We start from the raw sequence: 20,218 nt of genomic DNA on the forward strand, positions 1-20,218 counted from the left end.
TTGACTGGGCCCGAGTTAGAAATGAACGCTTACGCAGCTCTTGCGTCCGATTCCTGCTTCACGCCGCGCTAACATCTAGAATGTATAGGCATAGAATCATCGGCTTAGGAGCATCTTCAACTTCTTTCATCAGTAAACAGATGGCCGCCATTAGTACAGCACATATGCCATTTTTCAGATGATGATAGTGATCAAAGTTGCCAGTCTGAATTCCGGAAAGGTTCTATTGCCACGTGCTTTGATCAGTCTCCGAGCGGCTCGTGGAAGCCGTGACATCAGCTCCAAGTTATGCTGAAACATGTTGTATTGGTAATATGAAAGAGCTTGCCCTACTGCCCATTAAATCGTTCAGATGCATTCAGGATAATAAAGCCTAGTATAGCAATTGTACTGATAACTTCCTACTGCAGCAGTTTAAACAGCGCACACAACCCCCGACAGGCAAGAGAAACATCAGTTTCCACCTATACTTTGTTTCAGCTTCGATCCGAGCGCGGCCGATGTTATGAGCCGAAGGGCCAATCAAACAGCGAAAAAGGTATGACGTCATGGTGTGCTCTGTGTAGTTGATAGGACCAGCCGGTATTCGCCCCCTCTCTGTGCGTGCTCCTCCAGCGGCTAGTCCTATCAAGTGCGGAGAGGATGCGCCATGACATTGCGCTTTTTGATTGGCCCTTCGGCTCATGACATCGGCTGCGCTCGGACCCAAGGTGTAATGAAGTATAGCTACTTCGCTGTTTAAACTAATTTGGCAGGGTGTATACTGAGCTGCTCAGCAATACCTCAATTTCGGCAGGTTCTTCCCCAGCTCCTGCAGATGATTCTGTGCCCTTATACTTTATGTGTGCCAAAGAGCTGCAATAAGACCACTACCTCAAGTGAAGCCAGTAAAGTTGGCAAGCTGTGGTATTCTACTATTCCTTATGAATTTTCCCATGGTAAAAAAAAAGAAAACAAGTAGGCAATTTTTTTGCACCAACAAATGCAACTGCAGTTTATTAGGTTCATAACGCAGCATCGTCACCTAAAATAAATACACAGCACGTTGTGTCGATAAGTTGCACTAAAAAAACTAGGCCGGAAGAAAAAGAAAAAAGTCACAACCTACTTCATCGCACAAACTAATCTCGACAAGTCATCAAATGAACTGGCTCCTTGAAAGCTCCGCAACAAACAAGTAGCTTTTGCAAGATACCACACACTGCCACCTACAGTGAGAAAACAAAATGAGAGAGACTTGACGAGAAAAACGTGAGTGGAATGAATTTTCGGAGAGATTTGGCAGTACAAATGCTTTGACGGGACGCCTGTTCCCGGCGGCTGCGGCGTCAATCAGATTTTCAGCATCTTTGCTTCGTTCTGCAGCAGGCGCATCTTCACCTTTATGTCGACGCACGCCTCCCGCTCCTTGAGGATCTTCTGACTCAGCTCCGCCGCTTGTTGCTGCACCAAATCAATCGCGGAGTAAGGGCAACGGAAGACAAGAATTAGGAGAAACGGGAAGTTTAGTAGTGCCAGTCGGATTAAAAAAAAGAACCCAAATCTGCCAGGAACGCTCCCCGAAACCTAGTCGTGCTGGGCACGGCTCTGCGAATTTTCCGGAGAAGTGAAGCATCTGCTGTTTTTTATTATCTGGGGGCAATCTTGAAACGACCATTATCGCTGAAACCTGTTCTATCCCATAAAAGTTTTGCAGTCGAACCTGTTTTTTTTTTTAAGCTCTGCGCAGATTAGTGACTGTCTTGTCCAACCTAAACCTGAAGACTGCCTGCATCTAACTCGCAATATACGAGGCTCGTCCTGAAAGTAAGCACTGCAAGTCCGGCAAGATTATTCGCTTCTGAGTTGCGCATGCACTCTTGCATTATACTTGTCTTGGCCAGCCTGACACCTTTCCGTGAAATTCTTTTCGGACGTTGGTGAAATGCCCTGTACGTATATGCTCATATTAGGGTAAGGGGGTTATGCCCAGTGGTGGTCCAGCCATTTTAGGTTTTGGAGCAATTTTTGGAGCAAGCAAAACCCAATTTTGGAGCAATTCATATCACATAAACTCCCCTTTTGGAGCAGGGACAAGCTCGTTTTGGAGCACCTTGGTATCAGGAAAGCTAAACATTTTGGAGCAGCATGAACATAGAGCAGTTCTGTGCCATGTCTTTATTATTATTATATATATTACGGCTGCCGAAAGTCCGAAACTATAGCGATTTATTAAACATGTTTGTAAGCTCTATTCTGAGTTTGTACGCAGTGCGACAGTATGACAACCAAGGGGTGACCAATCGTTTACGGCATTTGACATGAAAAGGAACACGCAAAAATTCGCAACAAGGAAATCAAGCAACGACCACGTGATCGAAAAGAGTACCACGTTCGGTATTAATGCCGCTGGTCTGCCGGTGAACGAGCGTCCGAGCAAATTTCTACTATGGGGTCTGTAACGATTTTCGACCAGTTCTCTAGAGCAGCGGTTCTCAACCACTGATGTTTTGAGGATCCCTTACGGATCGACGGAAGTGAAGGGGTGCTAAACAATCACAATGACGAAAAGGTAAATTGAAAGAAAACTAAATGCATGAAAACAAACTTTGAAACTTTGAAACAAAAAAATAAACAACCCTCCTTTTTCTGCACATGTGGGTAGGTCTATTTACTTTTGCGGGACAGAAAGCATCAATTGAAAAACATTTGGCAGAGGCACTTCAGACTACTTACGTGTAGGAATGCCTCTGCATTCCTACACAAGTAGTTGCCCTCCTAGATGCCTTCGCATGTAGGAATGCAAAAGGCATCTCTACAAGCAGCGCATCATGTCTTCCTTTTTCACAAAGCGCTCTAACGGTGACGTCACGCTCCCCCACTGCGCAGGTGTGACAAACCCCGCCGGCTTCCGTGACGCAGCATTAGCGTTGCTGCGCTTTTCTTTGCGTTTTATTTCTGAGGCATCCGCTTTGACCTTGAGCGCCATGCCGGCTTCCGCGACAAGGCATCTGCGTTGCTGTGCTTTTTTTTTATTTCTGAGGCACATGCATTTCTTTTGGGCACAACGCTGCCGTTTTTTTGCGTAATAAAACAAATAAAACTTTCGCACAAAAAAAAAAAAAAAAAAAAAAAGTTTGACTAATATTGAGGACTTCAAGGGCCCTGAGAAGGCCTTTGGGGACCCCAAAGGGTCCGCAGACCTCCATTTGAGAACCCCTGCTCTAGAGGCTTGATCATTTGGCGCCTGACCTGAATGTCAAAAACAACTTTTCACAGTAAGAGATGTTTGAGATGAAGGCCACACCATATTTTATGGAATTCATCACTCTACAGAAACTGGCAAAAAAAAAACAATCGTTTAGTTTTTAGTGTTCCATCGCTGAGCAGCCGTCGGTGTTTAATTCGTGGCAGTTGGACAAATTTAAAACGAGCAACTTGAATAGAAATGGATGACACTGGAATTAATTTGGGGAACTTAGATTGAAATTCCCCCACCCTAATTATTTCGATTACAACTTGGATTAAATAAGTGTACTTACTTGGACTGCAACCAATTATTTCGGTTACAAATTGGATTAAATAAGTGTACACTCAGATTAAACTTGTGGACGTTCGGTCCAAAAGAGCTGGCACTCGCAATATTACGAGTGCGAAGACTCGTTGTGTGTAAGAAAACGTACAGCCCTAGCTCGAGAGAGCCACAAACTTCCATTATAGAAACCTTGTCAAAATGAAAAAATTATTGGCAATAAATTTTTCTTTTTTCTGTTCCAGTAAATTACCTTTCCGCACATATAATGGCTCCCTTCCCAACACTTACAGAGAGTTGCTTGTTGTCGTCCATCAGCTGAGAGAGGATCTGCTTTAGCTCGTCTTCACCCTCCTGAACGTCGGCGGTAAGGAACGATGAAGGAGTAAAAACGCAACATTTGAAGCGTGTACAGGAGAAATACGAGGTATGTTTGCACTCTAGGCAGAACCGTTCGGCACCTGGAGCATCCATGGGTTATGACTAGAATTCCTCGATCTCCCAGCTTTCCTCGACTGTCCCTGCCCCGAAGCGTATTTCCAGTTTAAGGCTAGAGACTGAACTTCTGAACTACTCATGTGATCGGAATGAAATTTGCAGGGGAGATTTGACATCACATATATGTGTATAGTGCAAACTTTCAGGTTTCTAGAACAGTTCAATAAACCTGCATAAGAAGGTGCGTCACTCTTCGTTAAGAAATCCATGATATGCAAATAAAGCTATTAAGCACCATCTTGACTGCTCGCATATAGAGCAGGGGATGTGGGACTTTGGGCTATCTAGTTTTTATAACTCAAATGTAAATATTTCAGGAAGAGTTAGTACCTCAAAATATGAGATGCATATTTGTCCTACGTCATTTTTTGAAAACATAGTTTTTTCTCAATGAGCATTCTTGCTAAAAGCAAAATAAAGTAGATAGCCCAATTCCCCAGTCAATTTCAGTTCAGAAACATCTTGATTGTGGTATCGGGATACTTTTACCTTCAAACAAAACATTTGTTCGTATGAAATTTGCAGCAAAAAGTGAAACTGAGAAAAATGCATTCAAACACTGAACTCCACTACTGCCTCACAATGTGTTGAAAATAGTTTATATTAACTTAACTATTTGGCACATGGTTATAAAATTTAGTATAAGGATGTGTAAGTAGTTTTTCAAACTGAAAACCTCAAATTTGAAACAAATTTTTTGAAAACAATCCAAAAATTAGGTTTATTTCCCCCCCTTAAAACGGTTTTAGCAGACCTGAGCCACCCACTGGTGCGTAACTATGGGCCACACATTCCCTATTAATTTGCATTATCGTTTACTATCTCAGTGGGGTTTTGCACCGCATTATCTCATCAATGCCAGGAGGGGATCCTCAGCTGCTGGTCGAAGGAGATACGGGTTTGTAACGAAGATACGGAGCGCACGAAGAACGCGGACACGAGACAGACGAGCTCGATGGACGAGTGCTTGTCCATTGCACTCGTCTTTCCTGCGTCCGCATCTCTTGTGCGCTCCGTTTTTCATTGTGAATGGGTGCCAACTGGCCCAACACTTCCGAGATGAAGATTCCTCAATCTTCAAATGTTTGGGAACGCTCCCATTAACGAACGACCTGGGCGACACATAAATGCACAGAGCATTACGACGCGAGGCACGAAAAAGGGTGTTACGGCATCTGCGCAGATAGTTTTTCTTTTTAACATTTGTCCATTACAATTGGACTAGGCTAAAATAAAGACGGCATCGAATCAAGGATACGCTCTCGCTTCCCTCGGTCCCAGAGCTGCTGCATTCGGCCGACTCCACGGAGTATTGCTTGTACCTGGAAACAAACGAAGCAAAGTGAGACACGAGCGATTTTTAGACTGGAGGTCGTGCTGCATTTACCGAAAAAGAAAACTAGCCACATAGCATTCTTACAGAGCTACAACAAAAGTACAATTGCCGAAACGCTAAAGAAACAAAGCCAATGCGGAGCGCAAGTCTGTCCGCTTCTCGAGCTCCGACTGGCTCCGACTGAAAGGACAGTGGGCACACCTCGAGGCAGCTAGGCAGCTAGCATCGAGGTCTACACACGTGCCTCCGTCGGAGCCATTCAGAGCAACCCCTGCGCAAGATGCGGACCGACTTGTGCTCCACATAAGATTAGGTTGGCTGGAGTGCATCTTTGACCGGTAGGCTTAGTTTCTACGACGTCATCAAGCGGAGATCGAAGGACCGCTTTTTCGGACGCGGTGAGCACGGTTGTTGGAGACATGTTCTGGGCACCGTAATGGGACCAAGGTTTGTTCACTCGCTTAAATCGGCGATTATTACGCCCCCACGTGAATGGTGGATTTCGAGTTTGAAGCGAATCCTAGTGGTTTTGGTCGAATAATTCCAAATCAAATATCAAATGGATTCTTGAAGTCCGCCGTGCTTAAACGAAAATTCAGCCGAACTCGTGAAGGTCATTCCCAACCTTCCATTTGTCCATTTCTAAGCTCGATTAGTTTTAATATGACTATACTATATCGACTGTGGCGTGTAAACAACAAATATGTTGCAGCCATCCCATCGAGGGTTTTTATACCTAAATCTGCTCACTATATGCAAATATTTTTTCTACTATTTCAAATGTGAAAAAAAAAAAAAAAAAAAGTTGAACGATGAATGCGGGTTGTCGAGACATTGCTGTCCGATATATACTCTTCATGCCTGCCAACCTGTCGACTTCCAATTTTGTAAAACTCCCGCGGCGGGAGGGGTGGGAAGGACCTGGTAAGCTTTTTTTAGAATGAAAACTTACCATAATCAGCTGGGTACTCGCGGCCCGCATATAGCCCCCATGTTTGTGCGAAACATTGTGCACCTTAACATCAGCTTCTCCACTGTGTGAAATGTTTGCATGTCCCGTACACGTGGTGCAAAATCCAAACTTCTCTTTCTTGGATGACACGAAGCACGGTAATTCCGAAGTCTTCGACTCTAAAATGACCGCATCTCCACGTGGTGAATGATGTCTATTGGGGCGAAGCTCTGGTGGTGCTTGTCTGCGTAGACGCTGAGCCGCAGCATGCCGAGCCTTTTGTTCGTTTTCATCCATGTCAGAAAGAGAATGTGTGGTATGGAACGTGGTTATGTACGCATTTGAGCACTTGACCGCAGCGCCCTCCTGTCTGTAAACGTTGAGCCAATGCATGCAAAGTTTAACGCGATTATATACGCATTTGACCGCAGCGCCTTCTCCTGTATAGACGTTGAGCAGCTACATGCAACGTTTCATCCATGGCATCCTCAGCTCTTGAGTAGGGGAGGCCGAGTGTTGAGGCGATGGACTAGAAATCCATTGAGGTCTCCCTGCACAGGTTCAAATCCTGTCGACTGCACAAACATTTCTTTTTTGTTTTTTCTTTTCATAATTTTTTTTTTTTCCTACACGAGCACGTGAGCACGTGAGCTCATGAACTGGAGCACCAGTAAGATCGATGTGAGCACGGACGCCGGACGGACAAGGCCAGACCCTAAGGAGCTTCGCCCCTAAAACATTTCAAAGTACTTCTTTCGAGGCTTCGAGCACGCCGTTGCGCTGCAAAGCCTCCGAGACCAGGCGATAGACGTCCAACAAGCATGGGTGTCGAACTACGTCAAGTGCGGCAACTTGTCACAAAGGAAGTTTCAACAAATCCACGACTACGCGGCTGGACTGTACTAGGCAGGGCAACAGGTTTGAATTTGGAGATGAATCTGTAGTCATCCAATAGACAGCTAGTACAACGTCTCCACAAACGGTGCCTCCCGCCCTCTTGTGGCAGCGCAAGGTACCACCAAAAAAAACATTTTTTTTTTTTTTTTTTGCGGGTCAAATTATTTTTTTGTTTAATTTGAGGCAAGATTTATAAAATTGTGAAACGAGTTTCCCTTCGTTGCATGCACTTTTCACCGAGCACCAGTGCACTGCAGGGAAGCCATCCCCGCAGGTCCCGCGAGCCAAATGGTATGTGCACCTCGAAGCTAATTCTCCTCGAAGCGAGTGTATTGATTAGCATATTATTAGAAACTACTATTTGAAAATTCAAATATTCGCACAAGACTAGATTATTACTACATACTAAATAACGGATTCAGAAAATTTCCATGTCTGACAAAAATCAATACTTAAGACCTTTCAACAAATTTTCTTTTTGCACAAGTTAGGGTGGAGACATCATGCAAAGCATAAATTTCACTCGGTCGTCCTGAAATATTGTCTGGCTCTTCCTTTATTGGAATGTGATCTTGAAATGGGAGGCAAGGAAAACACACAACAAAACTTTACACGGCAACATGAACCGAATGTCTTGCCTCCCAACAAGAAATTATCACTCATCCAGAGGTAGAGTGTACAAGAAACAAGATGGTCAAGTAAAATATCCCCAATCGTTTCTTTAAAGGAACTGCTTCAAGTGCCTGGACAGAAAATCTAATAAAGACATTATCAGTGCAAAAATTTTTTTACGCAAGACCCATTGCGAAACATGCTCCTATTGTGAGGTGTCGACGCCGAAATTGAAAGATGTTTCTGAATCCTTTTTTCTCGGGGGAAGTTCACTTCATCGCATACGTGTCCCATACTGGCACACAAAAACAATGTTTTTCTATTGAGTGTGGAATGTGGGGTTGTTTTCCGTCGACCTTTAAGGTCGACGGGAAACAACCCCACACTCCAGCTCCTGCCCCGTTCGCCACAGAGAGGAGGAGAGCACTGTGGCAAGATCTCACTTGGCCAGCTTCTGGTACTCGACGATCTCGCTCCTGAGTCGCTCAATCTCGGCCCGTTCTGCAGCGATCTTGCGCCTCAGCTCGTCCCCCAGGGACAGCAGCTCCTCCTGGTGCAGCAGCAGCTCGGTCTCCTCCTGCCTCATCACCACCATCTCGGGGTCAACCTCCTCCTCCTCCTCGGACAGCTTGGCTTCGGCGGGAGGCACAAAGTCTGTCTCGCCTGCTGCACACGAGACAGAAGTCGTCTTAAAACGCATCAAAAACGACACTCGCACATCAAAGGACAGTGCGACGATTCCAACGTTGCAAGAATTCGCTGCTTCTATTTTCCATATTGTTTGTCTCGGCACAAGTGAGAAAACATGCGCCACCTTCCCCCAAACTATGGCGATTTCGCCGTGCAATCTTGAAAGAAAAGTCACATTCTTTTGTGTGGCGGTTGTCGGAACCACAGTGCCACGTCATGGGAAACCATATTTTCTGGGCTATAGTCCACGGACTATACATGTTTAAAAGTTGAAATTTTAGGCTGTGCGGATTATCTACGTGTGCAGACTATAGAGGAATTGTGTTTTTCAAGACTGTTTATTAGGACAAGACGTGACATGTTTTGTGAATAAAGAGTATGTTAACCCTTTAAAGGGGTATCCACACGAAGGAGAACTCCGCGGACGGATGTCGTGACGTCAACAACCCGGGAAACTCCGTCCCCGGCTCCGCCGCGTGCACCTGCAGACCTTTCGTGCTGACAGCAGGAAGCCTCCGCGCCTCCGCCACGGAGGAGAACACGCCGCGAGGCGTCAGAAAGGGATGACGTACGTCTCACGTGATGCGCGCTCCGCGGAGGAAAGGGGCGGATTTCTCCTTCGTGTGGATACCCCTTAAGTGTCATTTTTGTTTTCTTAGAGTAACCTAAAAGCAGGGTTGGGCAGTATCGCGATACAAATGTATCGCGATAGTATTTCAGAAATACATTTTATATCTGTATTTCTGTATCGCGATACATTTTTTTCGACAGTATCTGTATTTCTGTATCGAAATACATTTGGAATGTTTCTTTGTATCGCGATACACTCGGGATGAAATGTATTTCGTTACATTTTTTGAGAAATACTCGCCCCCCCCCTCCGGAAAAAAAAATTCAAGCCCAACCGCTTTTTTTTTTCTTTTTATTTCTGAAGGCACCAGGGTAAAGGAGTTGCTGGGGTATTGTTACTATGCGGACCAAGGTTCCTTTTGATTCTGCAAACTATTTTTCTATGCGTCCTCTTCTCTCTTCCGAGAAGTGTTGCGTAGTCGGGGACTCGAACCAGGTGGCGAGCCAGGAGAAGATTCGGAATATCTTCTGCCGCAGGTCCTTAGGTAGGGACCTCTCGAGTCATTGTTTGCTGACATTTAACGCCCGCTGCTAACCGACTCTCTTGCCTTAGCGTACACAGCACACCCAGCCGGCAAAGCTGAGTCACAGTCCGTTGCAGCACGAGCCTGGTGGTGGTTGACTTGAAATAGTAGGATGACTCACTCAGTAAAGTTCAACACATATTCGAATGCGTATGCGGCTGCGCCCGTAATATTGCACAGCTCATGAACGTCATCAGCCGACCTGTACGTGACCCGCTGCTCTGGTGATTCGAAATCCAGGAGGGGGGTCAGACGTAACCTAGCTATACCGACCAAGACTTTGTACACATAGGACTCGTCTCGAGCGCGCCGTTTCTCGGAGAGCTCGCACCTATGCCGGCAATATCAGGTCGCAATCCACGAAGTCTCTGTTTGAATGATGCTAGGTGAAACTTGCGGACTGCAATCCATGCGTCGGTGGCGGAGGGTCGGCAGGAAGGACCTTCTGAACGGGGATGCCACCGTATCGTTTACATCTGTTCCAAAATGGTGGTCCTCTATTCCCAAAAATTCCAAATGGCACTGCCTGCACGATCTTCGTTTAGGTAACCCACAACGAAAGTATGTAATTGTTCTTTAATACAGCAGTGTGGTAAATTTTCTTGTTCAAGACCAAACCTACAGTTGAAAAATACCAGTTAATTTCATCGTGACGTCATGTGATAAATGTTGACATGGGCGTTCTTATTGGAAACGGGCGCGGTGAAGTCTTGATGAGATTCAGGGTGACATAAAATTTATTTAGTAATCGAAGTCTTTTCACATCCCTTGTCAGACAGACTGGATGTCAGGGAAGGGACCGCAGTCAGTCCTTGATGAAACGTTTCTTTTTTTTTTCCTTTTTTTGAGCCCATTGAAGAAACCTTGTCGTCCAAAACCACTACCTTCAAGGCAATGTGCAAAGCCTACGGGAGGAGCAAAAACTTCCACTTCAAACTTCAATCTTCATCTCAGTTGGCGTCTCAAACAAATTTGAAAAATGTATTGCACTATTAGTATTTCTGTATTTGTATTTCTGCCCTCCCGAAATGTATTCCTGTATTTGTATTTCCAAAGACTTTTTGCCTATTTTTAAAATGTATTTCAGATATGTATCACGATACGTTTTTACAGATGTATTTTAGTATCAGTATTTTAGCTACTATTTTAGTGTATCCCAGTATTTGTATTTCCAAATACATTTCTGAGTATTTCTGCCCAACCCTGCCTAAAAGTGCCTTATTGTTTTTTATTTAGAAGTTTTATTCTCCTAGTATTACAGATAAAATTTTAAAAATTTATTACGCAAAAATCAGCGGCGGCGAAAAAAAATGCCCCAACTAATACGAGTGCTGCCATCTACGATCAGCGCCGCAAACTACTCGGATGATCCTAACTCGTCCATGGCATTGAGGGCCACTGGAAAAACCAGTGGACAAGCTGAGCTCGTCCATAGCATTTTTAGCCAGAAAGCGGCCAACGAGCTCAGCTCATCCAAGGCACTTAAAGAGTTAATGATGGTTTACTGTAAACGACTAAATTTTTGCGAGGACCCAATTTTTGCGAATTTTGCGAATCGCCTACGAACGTAAAAAATATGTCCCGCGAACAATTCAGGCAAAATGTTAACGCTACGAAAGCTACACTCGATTCGCAAAAATTAGAACCTGCGAATATTTTAAAATTTTCAGCTTTGGTCCGATTCGCGAAAATTAAGTCGTTTACAGTATGTACAATACAAGCTTCTTTGTGAGCTAATAAAGCAGACATTTGTCAGGGCGTACCATGTATAAGAAGATTTTCGTGTCGACTATGCATGGCGTGCGGACTATGCACCGGGTATGGAGTAAACACCGGGTGCAGACTATCAAGCAAAAGCTTTTATTTTCGCTTAAATGGCGTCACAACTTTTTAATGCGAAAGCATTAACTGGTTGCATGCAGTGAGCTGATGTCATCAGTTTGAAGCGCGAAAACGGCACCTAGTTTCCGCGATTCTTCGATTCCATTGGCTGGCACGCGTCAACGGGGCTCCCATTGGCCGCTGCGCTCGAAAAGTACACAGCAGACGACAAAGGGAGCGGACGAGCAGACGACAAAGGGAGCAGACGAGCAGACGACAAAGGGAGCGGACGAGCGACTTGCATGCTTCCGCATTCACATCTCATAAAAAGTGCTTAGGTCTACCTCAAGCTTTTGTGATGCCATATAACGGAGGCCGACAAAACCACTCCCTCTGCTGCCACCCTCCTCGTTCAAACCGTCTTTTGTCTCCATCGCAAACCGCAACCTTTGGCGATGCCAAGCCCTCGTAAAGTCGACAATCGCAGAGGGAGCACTGATGGTCCAGAAGACAGAACCCAAGGGGAACCGACGTATTACACCCATGTGTCACTCAAAGGACAGTGCGAGAATCGAGGGTTAACTCAAACTCTTTTTTAGATAAGAACTTGCTCATTCAAGAAAAAATGTTCTGTTCTTCAGTCTGTGGGTGACACGGGTGAATTTCCGCAATTATTCAACTTAAGTCCGAAAATTGTGGCCCTGCTTTTTTAAAGGGGCGATAGAATGTCTCTCACTTTACTGAAGCTTACTGGTGTGACCAAATATACTCGCTCGCACCAGCATTATGTCACGGCACAATCGCAACAATAAAAACTTACTTTTTCTTTCAGTCTCTCCTTTGCAAACCCCAATGAAGTAGCCACAGGTATTGCAGTGTCGACGTGTTCACAGTGAGTATCCGGATGACGATATTGTACCCTGATGACGATATTCAAATGCGGCTCGTATATTCGACACGGGTCCCGTGTAAGCGCTTGGTTCGAGCTTGTAACAATAAATGCGTCGACGAGAGTTCGGGGCGTTTAAGGGGGGACATGGCCTGGGAGGGTCAACTTTTGAACCAATGTCTCAAATTGATTCAAACTTTCAGGGTGAATTGAACCCCATTAGGAGTGATGACATCCATAGTTTCAGTCTTATCGGCCAACTCTACAACATACTATGCTTACCAAGCTCCAGAAAAAAGTTACTTTATTAGGAAATGTATTTAAGAAAAATAATAATTGCAATCCACAAAATGTTTGGTTTAATGTGAAGTAGGATACCCATAGTGCAAGTTAAGGTAAAAATTAATTGTAGAAAATGCAATTTTAGATAAAAACAATAACAGCCAAAAAGAACAAACGATTTTAACAAATTTTTGAGTTTTAAAATATTCAGTTTTGGTCATGAAGAATTTAGCTTCTTCAAATTATGAGTACCTTAACTTGTTCCTCAGGAAATTACAGTCCAGGACAGCACTGAATGAAATCTTCACACTTTCAAAATGTCCAATGATACATTTCCTCACACCACATTTCCTGCCAAAAAGTGAAACTGAGAAAAATGCATTTAAAGTTTCAACTTTAGGTTTCTTTCTTTTCTGTGGGTCCGAGGTAGGCGAAATTCACCAGGCGCATTGTTAGAACCTTACTCTTTGAGACTTCCCTGTTCCCCTGGCAATAGCTACCAGTTTGTGTTGTTTGTAGGCTTGCTAACTTTTGTAGCAGGCATTCCCTGACAGATAAACTGGCAAGAACTAAGAGGCAAATCACACTGAGAAAGAGCAGCAAAGCAGGAATAGGATCTGAAATGGGAGATACTGTAAAGGGGTGTTACTGAAGACGACACAATATCATGTCACCGGGAAGGACCAATCGTAAACCCTGTTTCAGGTCTCAGCCAATAAAATTGCTCGTTCCAAATTTTCAGAATTTTTTCTGTTTCGATGTATTGGGTCCTCCTGGCCATTGATACTTGTAAACTTCGAAAGCTTCTATGGGCTAAATCTAGAGTAAATGGCACTTCCAGTAAGGGTGAAATGTTCTGGCTAGGCTAAACGAGTATGAAGCAGCGCTAAATAAGAAACACAAAAAACTTGCTCCCTGCTGATTCGGAGGGCTGCCAACATGTTGAAAATAATTTATTCTGAGATAAATCCAGCATGTTTATAAATAAAAGTTTCTGAAACCATTCTTTGGAAGTTAATAAACATAAACATATCATTTTTGAAAAAAACATTTTTTTCTGAAAATTTTGAATTCCGAGGCCATGTCCCCCCTTAATCGCTGTCGTGACAAGAACAGCCCGGCCCTAACAGTGTCTGGAACTGAGCACGTTCCGTGGTTTGCCAACCCCAGCGTGCGTGTACGACGGACACTGATCGGCATTGGGTCACTTGGCCGCTTGTTCTGGCTGCGAGTAGAGGGGACAAACACTGCCAGGTGTCTCCCGTTTTTTTTTTTTTTTTCCAGAACTGCCATTGTGTGAAGAGAAAGAGTGATGCACGTTTCGTGGGTTATGAGCCTCGAGGCAATTATAAACGGCATTTAAGGGAAGTACAAAAATCATTGTACCCATCTTTTAACAAAAGTACACGCTGCACAAATGAAGTGGACAGACTTCAAAAAGCCTCCGATTCTTTCGGAGCCGGCTTGCTAGAAACACTGACTGTGTGAAGAAAAAGCACTGCCAAAGCTAGCACACAAATGGAGTGGCACGTTAAGTCAAGTCTCGAGTGCTCCCTCAAACAAGGCTCAGCAGGCTTTCTTTCACGGTCTTACTTAGGTTGGCTCAAATTTCTCTTCCCTATGACCAACTAACATTTTAGCGCATTTTTATTCAATGTGTGCAAACATAAGATTTTTGACTGCAAATCTAATATGAATATGAAGAATTAAATATGAATAAAATAGAATATTTTAGAATATGCATATTTTACATTTAAGGTGGACTAAGCATAAGTAATAGCTGCAGCTGAAAATATTTCGTCATCAAACGAGGCGAGGAAGAGGAACTGCTTCATTGCACGTGGAACATTTTACATACCTGCGTTCAATGGAAAAAAAAAGTCCCCGACTAAACAAGTCGGGTCAAACATACTGTAACATGGCAAGCAGAGCAATGACTACCTTATTTATCTGAATATAGGCTGACACTTTTTTTTCCAGCATTGTCCTTCGAAAATAGGGTTGACTCTAATCGTAAGCTCATCAAAACAAATGGAGATGCTTCTGTGCATCGGCTGCTTCTCCGAGAATGCAGCTGCTAAACAGTGAACCTTGACACGTGCGAGCCAATGAAAAGTGGTGAAGCTTGATGCAAGAGCACTAGCGCGATGCTGTGAAGTTTGGCACGAGAAGAAAGTCTCAAGACATCGTTACTATTTTCTGAATATTCAAAATACTCACATACTTCAAGTAGTAACCATTCCTTGCTAATCGAACCGAATGGCAAACACAATTCGGAAACTATTCAAAATTTTGAATATTTGCATACCCCTTTCATGGCTAATTTTTGGAGGAAAAGATGCTCATTTAATGACAATAACGACCTGCCGAGCATTTGTCACGGACTAAAGTAATATTTGATCCACATTTAAAGTATTCATTGATAACAATATGATAGCAGCTGTTATTCTGCTTTTTAAAGAAGCACCTGGAGCCAGACAATGCAAGAAGCCCAACCGTAAAACAGTGAACGAGTACTTTGGGGAGGGAATGAACATGAAATTGAGTGCACGGCAAATTTATGAAAATGAGCTGACAAATCAAAAATTATTACCTTCGGTCAAATGTTTCTCGCAGGTGTCGTCCTTGAGATCACCGGTGGCCTGCATTTCTCCACTGCCAGCTGCATCCTCCTAACCAAGAGAAAAGGCAAACAGAAATCAAGATCAGGCGACAGTTCAAACATGGCCACATGCTTGGGAAACTCCCATTGATAATATTGTAATGCAATTGGAAAACTGCCACTGCATATGAAAATACACAAATAGATACAAGTACTGGCACTAAACACTACATGTTGAACGCACAGTCCGTTGCCTAAATAATGCCACATGCACCCACGTATATGAGCCTTCGGAAGAATGCAATGCATATATTGTACTCTAGGCTCAAAGCCTACTTCCAAGAGTTGCTAGGTTACTCTTGCTGAGATTATTCCAGCTCCATCGCATACACAGGCTGTTTATTTTTAGGTTTTACAAATCTGTTGCGTGAAAGCCACACGAATGCGGTCTGTGCGGGCGAGTTGTACGGCCAGGGAGGTGTAATCAGGGGGCCACATGGGTCATGATAAGTGAGGTAATTAACTAATATTTTTAAAAAATTAACTTTTTCATCAATGAAAATAAACATATGGTTCCAATTAGAAACATGCAGAGCATAATCGAAAACCACCAAATCTGTAAGTTTTAAACAGACGTGGAGTGTGTGGGAAGTGCGGTAATGCTCTATAAAGTCACCACCTGTGCCACAGGCGCAAGGCTAGCGGTGCAAAAACATGAATGATCTTATCATCATCCATGTTTTCGCATGTTAACACTTGTGCCTGTTGCAGGAGTGGTAACTTTGGCACACCACCCCCCCGTACTCCAAAGTTTTCTAGAGTTAGCTGATCAGCGAGTTTGGGATCTTTAGAGAGTTCATCACGCAGCAGTGATACGCAACTGCATGTTGGTATGCTTATCCAGAACAAAACGGGCAGGAGTAGGGTTTGAATCCAAGGTCCCATGTATGTGCTACGTGCCATTAGAAAGTGAAAAGCAAGATTCAAACCGATTAAAGAAAATCATGCCCATCAAAAAGAAGCAAGATATCTCCAATAAAAGTGACAAAGATGCTATAAAACAATGGGTGCCATAGTGCTAAAACGCATCACCTAGAAGACACAAGGTTATGTTTGTGAAGCCTGTGCCTCTCAAACTCTGCCCAGTGTCACAAATGGCGCACAAACCACCGACATATGGATGCACAAGCCGCCCCCAAGACTCTCCAAACTTTATGTCGCCGGCCGCAGGCAGACGCCAGGCACGAAACAGAGATGCAAAGCGAAAGTGAAAGACTCGCAGCAGAAGTGGCAATGTCCAAAGGTGCAAGCAAGCAGACATGCAGTGCTCGCAAAAGCCAGCAGACATGAAGTCTTCCACGGATCGAAGGCCCAGGCCAACATTGTCTTTGCAGCAAGCAGAAGAGGACGGCCAGGCACAGGCAGCAGACGGCGCAGGCCAGACAAACCGCCCACCTGAACACTGGAGGCAAACTCTCGCTGTTCCGAAACTACCTCCCTCGACCCCGGTGGCTTCGACGGGGAAACACCGGCATCCAACGGAGTCGTGGAGCTCCGCGGAGTGGGCTGCACCGTCCCGTTTTGGACCGCAACGGCCTCCGAAAGGACGTGGCCGGCGCTGGCGGAGGCCGACATCTTGCACGCGATGACCTTAGGGCCTTGCGGCATGGAAGGGGGAGGGGCCAGCACCGTCTTGGCTGGCTCGGAGGGCTGTCCCGCCTGCTCCGGGACAGGCGGGAGCTGGAGCCTCGTGTCGATGGAGTCGCCGGTGTCTGGAGCGGGCACCTCCGGTGGAACCTTCTTCACTTGCTTCAAGACGCGGAGCTGTGCAGAGCGGGGTGCCTTCATGCGTGCTCTGCCTAGGGTGACGACATCCAACCATTTTGCTTGACACTCCTTTTTTGTTCTGGTGCGTGCGCAAGAGCGTTTCCCAGCACGAGCTCTTGGCACTGACAGTATTACGGTGGCATTTGTTTGCCGTCAATTTCTTAGCGTTTTCCCTATGAGTGCGTGCTGTCGGCATCGGATACTACAAAGAATGGCATTACCCTAAACAAAAGGGCATTGAGGCACCCAAGACAGGGTGGGTGTGGGGAGGGCTCCCTCGTTCTGGCATGGTGACTCGGTGACTGCTGTAGGCGGTCAACCCCGACGTGCAAACTTTTGGGAAAACCGTTTTGAAAACTTGGTAAAATGAATTCGTCCCGAGGTCGACAGGAGACATGACCAGGTCTCGGAACAATGAAACTCGCTGCACACTGTCAAGCTAAAATATTCTAGCTGTAAAAAAGATAAAGTAGACCTACAACTCCTAAGTTAGATTTTGTGTTACGAAATAAATGTAATAAAATTTGAAAGAAAAAAAAAAATCAGCAGTAAATTTTTTATTAATTTACATTTAAAAAGGAGAAAAAACAAAAACTCCTACATTCAGGTTTACAACAACAAAAGAAAAGTAAGCAGGAATAGTATGTCTTGGTAGAGCACCCTCATTTGATTGACAAACATATCATCCACATTCATTCTAACGACGGTTTAGTGCTGCTGCATCTCTGGGTCGCGACTTTGGTGACAGACCACCGTAAAATACCGAGCATCCGCCCATTCCACACTAAGCGCCCATCCCTAAATGTTGTAACATCTGAAAAGATATGCGCAGTACAAATATAGATAAAATTTGTAATCTAACAAGCCCCACACTCTTGAAATTATTTCCAAATTTTCAGTGGGCGCCTGATTGGTGCTGTACGGTAAATTCTGCATAGCCCATCACTTCTTAATTTCTCTCAATAAACCGCACTTATTTGCACAAAGAACGCACCCCCTTGCAACGATTAACAGTATTGATTTTTTTTTTCTCATTTCTCTCGCAGCTGCAAAGTCCATTAACTTTGCAATAAACAATGTAACTGCGCGGCGCGCATGGCCAACGGTATTGGGGTCGAGGAATTGCCTGGCCCCCGACATGTTTCGTCCGTCGGATACATAGATAAAATTTAACGTGCCATGGCCTGTGGTCCGTGTTCGGACGATGAAATCGTGAAAGGGGTTAGGCCTAGGGAGAATGGCGTCAGTTTCTGTGCGGAGTGCCGCTGGCACAAAAACTGCTTTGAGAGTCGTAGGGAACTTTTTCGTTGGCGAAAAAATGCCGAGGTTTCGTTTTCACGAGCTAGCGCGCTTGGCTATCTAGGAAAGCTACGGCCACTCCGAGTTTAGCGGTCGGACCAAGCGAGGGCCCACCCCACCGCGTGCTCCTCCTACATCTTCGCTCTTGGGCCTAGCAGGCGCCCGGTTTTTCACGATTACCTCCCGATTTTGAGTGGGCACTTGGTCGGTATTTTACGGTACGTTAGTTCTACGGTCAAGACACGCAGGATGTGCAAAGCTTTTTGAGGAACACCAGCACAAGTGGGGTATTCGATTTTAATTCCCATGGATTTTTATAAGAAAAGGGGGCGAGAGTTAGACGGATGCCTTCTGCACCATGCATCTGTCAGGCTAGGCGGACGTCGGATGAGGAAATAACCGTCAGGGTGAGTCGGCTACTTAACTAAAATTCGTTGACTTTTTAATTATTGGTTTTATGGGTTACGTTCAGGGTTACGTGTTTTTGCATGAATCCGAAAAAAATCCAAAAAAACACTTGCCGGTAACATTTCGGTCGACTCAGATTTATCCGAAAAACTCAGTATTTCAAGGTAGCAATGAGAAAATAAAAAGCAAATCAGTTTCCTTTGAAATCTCAAAATACTGACAAAAGAGAGCTTGCCTTTTAGCTCATCAGGGTTCCATTAAGACAAGAGATATTGATGCCCAAAAATAACTTTCTTTTTTTTTTTTTTTTAACTTGGGAATGCAGCAAAATAAACTCAGAATTCCATACGATTTGGGAATCAAACAAAAATAAACTCCAAATAACAAAAAAATAAATCAGATAAAACTACGCTAGAATCAACCTCTATCTCATTTTTTAAAGAAGTGTTTCAGCTTCCCTCTAATGTCTGGAATGTTCTGGCTCACCATCCGGGTCCAGTCTTTAACTTCCTTCTTTATAAACCACCAAGAGGCCACCATTAGCACGTACAGATGAAATACACTCGGGTGACGACAGTTATCAAAGCGGCTAGACTGAATTTCCAAAAGGATCTATTGCAACACGACTTATAAAACCAAAGATCAAAAAGTTATTAGACAGATTTGACCTATTAGCTGACTTACCACGATAGTTACTCCCTCATCCAACGTCCGCCGAACCTTATAAATAAATGGCACAAAGGCCACACCCAAGCGACTTTCACCTCTTCTTTTTGTAAAGATACATTTGAATTAAATTAAAATGAAACACCCCACATACACTCTCGCTTTCACGATGCCAATAGCCGCTCGGCCAGCTCGGGGGATAAGGTATCAAATTACGAAGCGAGAGGTCGGCGGCCATATACCTGCCAAGGGACGCAGTCTCTCGCAAAGACTACCGGCCATAGTTTTCGTCGCAATGTTTTGTGATGTTCCAGACTTGAAAAGCAGCCCGAAAAGAGGTCCTGCACTTAGAAAGAGTGGTCCCAGCTCTACCTTGCGCTTGAGTTGAGTCACAACGCGCTGGACCTCCCACAACTGCTCCTCCTTTTGTGGGTCCCTGAGGCCAGCGTTGAGTTCAGCGTGGATCTCGTTCAGCACCTGCTCCTGGTGGCTCAGCTCCTCCTCTATGGCAGCCGGCGTCTCGGGCAGGTCAAGGGACTGGCGCGAAGAGTCCGGGTGGATCTTCCGCACATACCTTCCGCCACAAAAACAAGAGGGAAGTGACATTATCTCTTCTTTCAATTGGAAGACGCAGATAGCCTCGGCCAACCTCCAATTCTGAGAGTCCCAAACAATGGGAGACGCTATCTGCTGGGCGTTATCTGTCCGCGTACTACCCCGTCTGCGACGTGCGCATACCTTTTGGTTGTGCAGACAAAATGTTGTTTGGAATGA

The 20,218-nt window shown here is 44.7% G+C and overlaps 1 protein-coding gene across 3 annotated transcripts in view; it reads right to left on the reverse strand.

Moving 5' to 3' along the window:
- Window positions 1–965: 965 nt before the first annotated feature.
- Window positions 966–20,218, reverse strand: part of LOC8029663 (ralA-binding protein 1) — a 59,344-nt gene continuing 40,091 nt past the window's right edge. For 2 of the 3 annotated variants that reach the window (XM_029968188.4, XM_042290905.1), the window contains exons 9-15: window positions 19,817–20,018; window positions 16,700–17,068; window positions 15,236–15,314; window positions 8,250–8,472; window positions 5,268–5,331; window positions 3,803–3,865; window positions 966–1,443 (exon numbers count right to left, since the gene is read on the reverse strand). In XM_029968188.4, coding sequence (XP_029824048.3) covers window positions 1,333–1,443; window positions 3,803–3,865; window positions 5,268–5,331; window positions 8,250–8,472; window positions 15,236–15,314; window positions 16,700–17,068; window positions 19,817–20,018 — 1,111 coding nt within the window. In that variant the 3' untranslated portion in view covers window positions 966–1,332. The remainder of the gene's footprint in view (window positions 1,444–3,802; window positions 3,866–5,267; window positions 5,332–8,249; window positions 8,473–15,235; window positions 15,315–16,699; window positions 17,069–19,816; window positions 20,019–20,218) is intronic. The other variant, XM_029968189.4, reaches the window with a different exon arrangement.

This window comes from Ixodes scapularis, unplaced genomic scaffold (genome assembly GCF_016920785.2).
Source record: "Ixodes scapularis isolate PalLabHiFi unplaced genomic scaffold, ASM1692078v2 PGA_scaffold0__279_contigs__length_252992795, whole genome shotgun sequence".
NCBI classification, from domain to species: Eukaryota; Metazoa; Arthropoda; class Arachnida; order Ixodida; family Ixodidae; genus Ixodes; species Ixodes scapularis.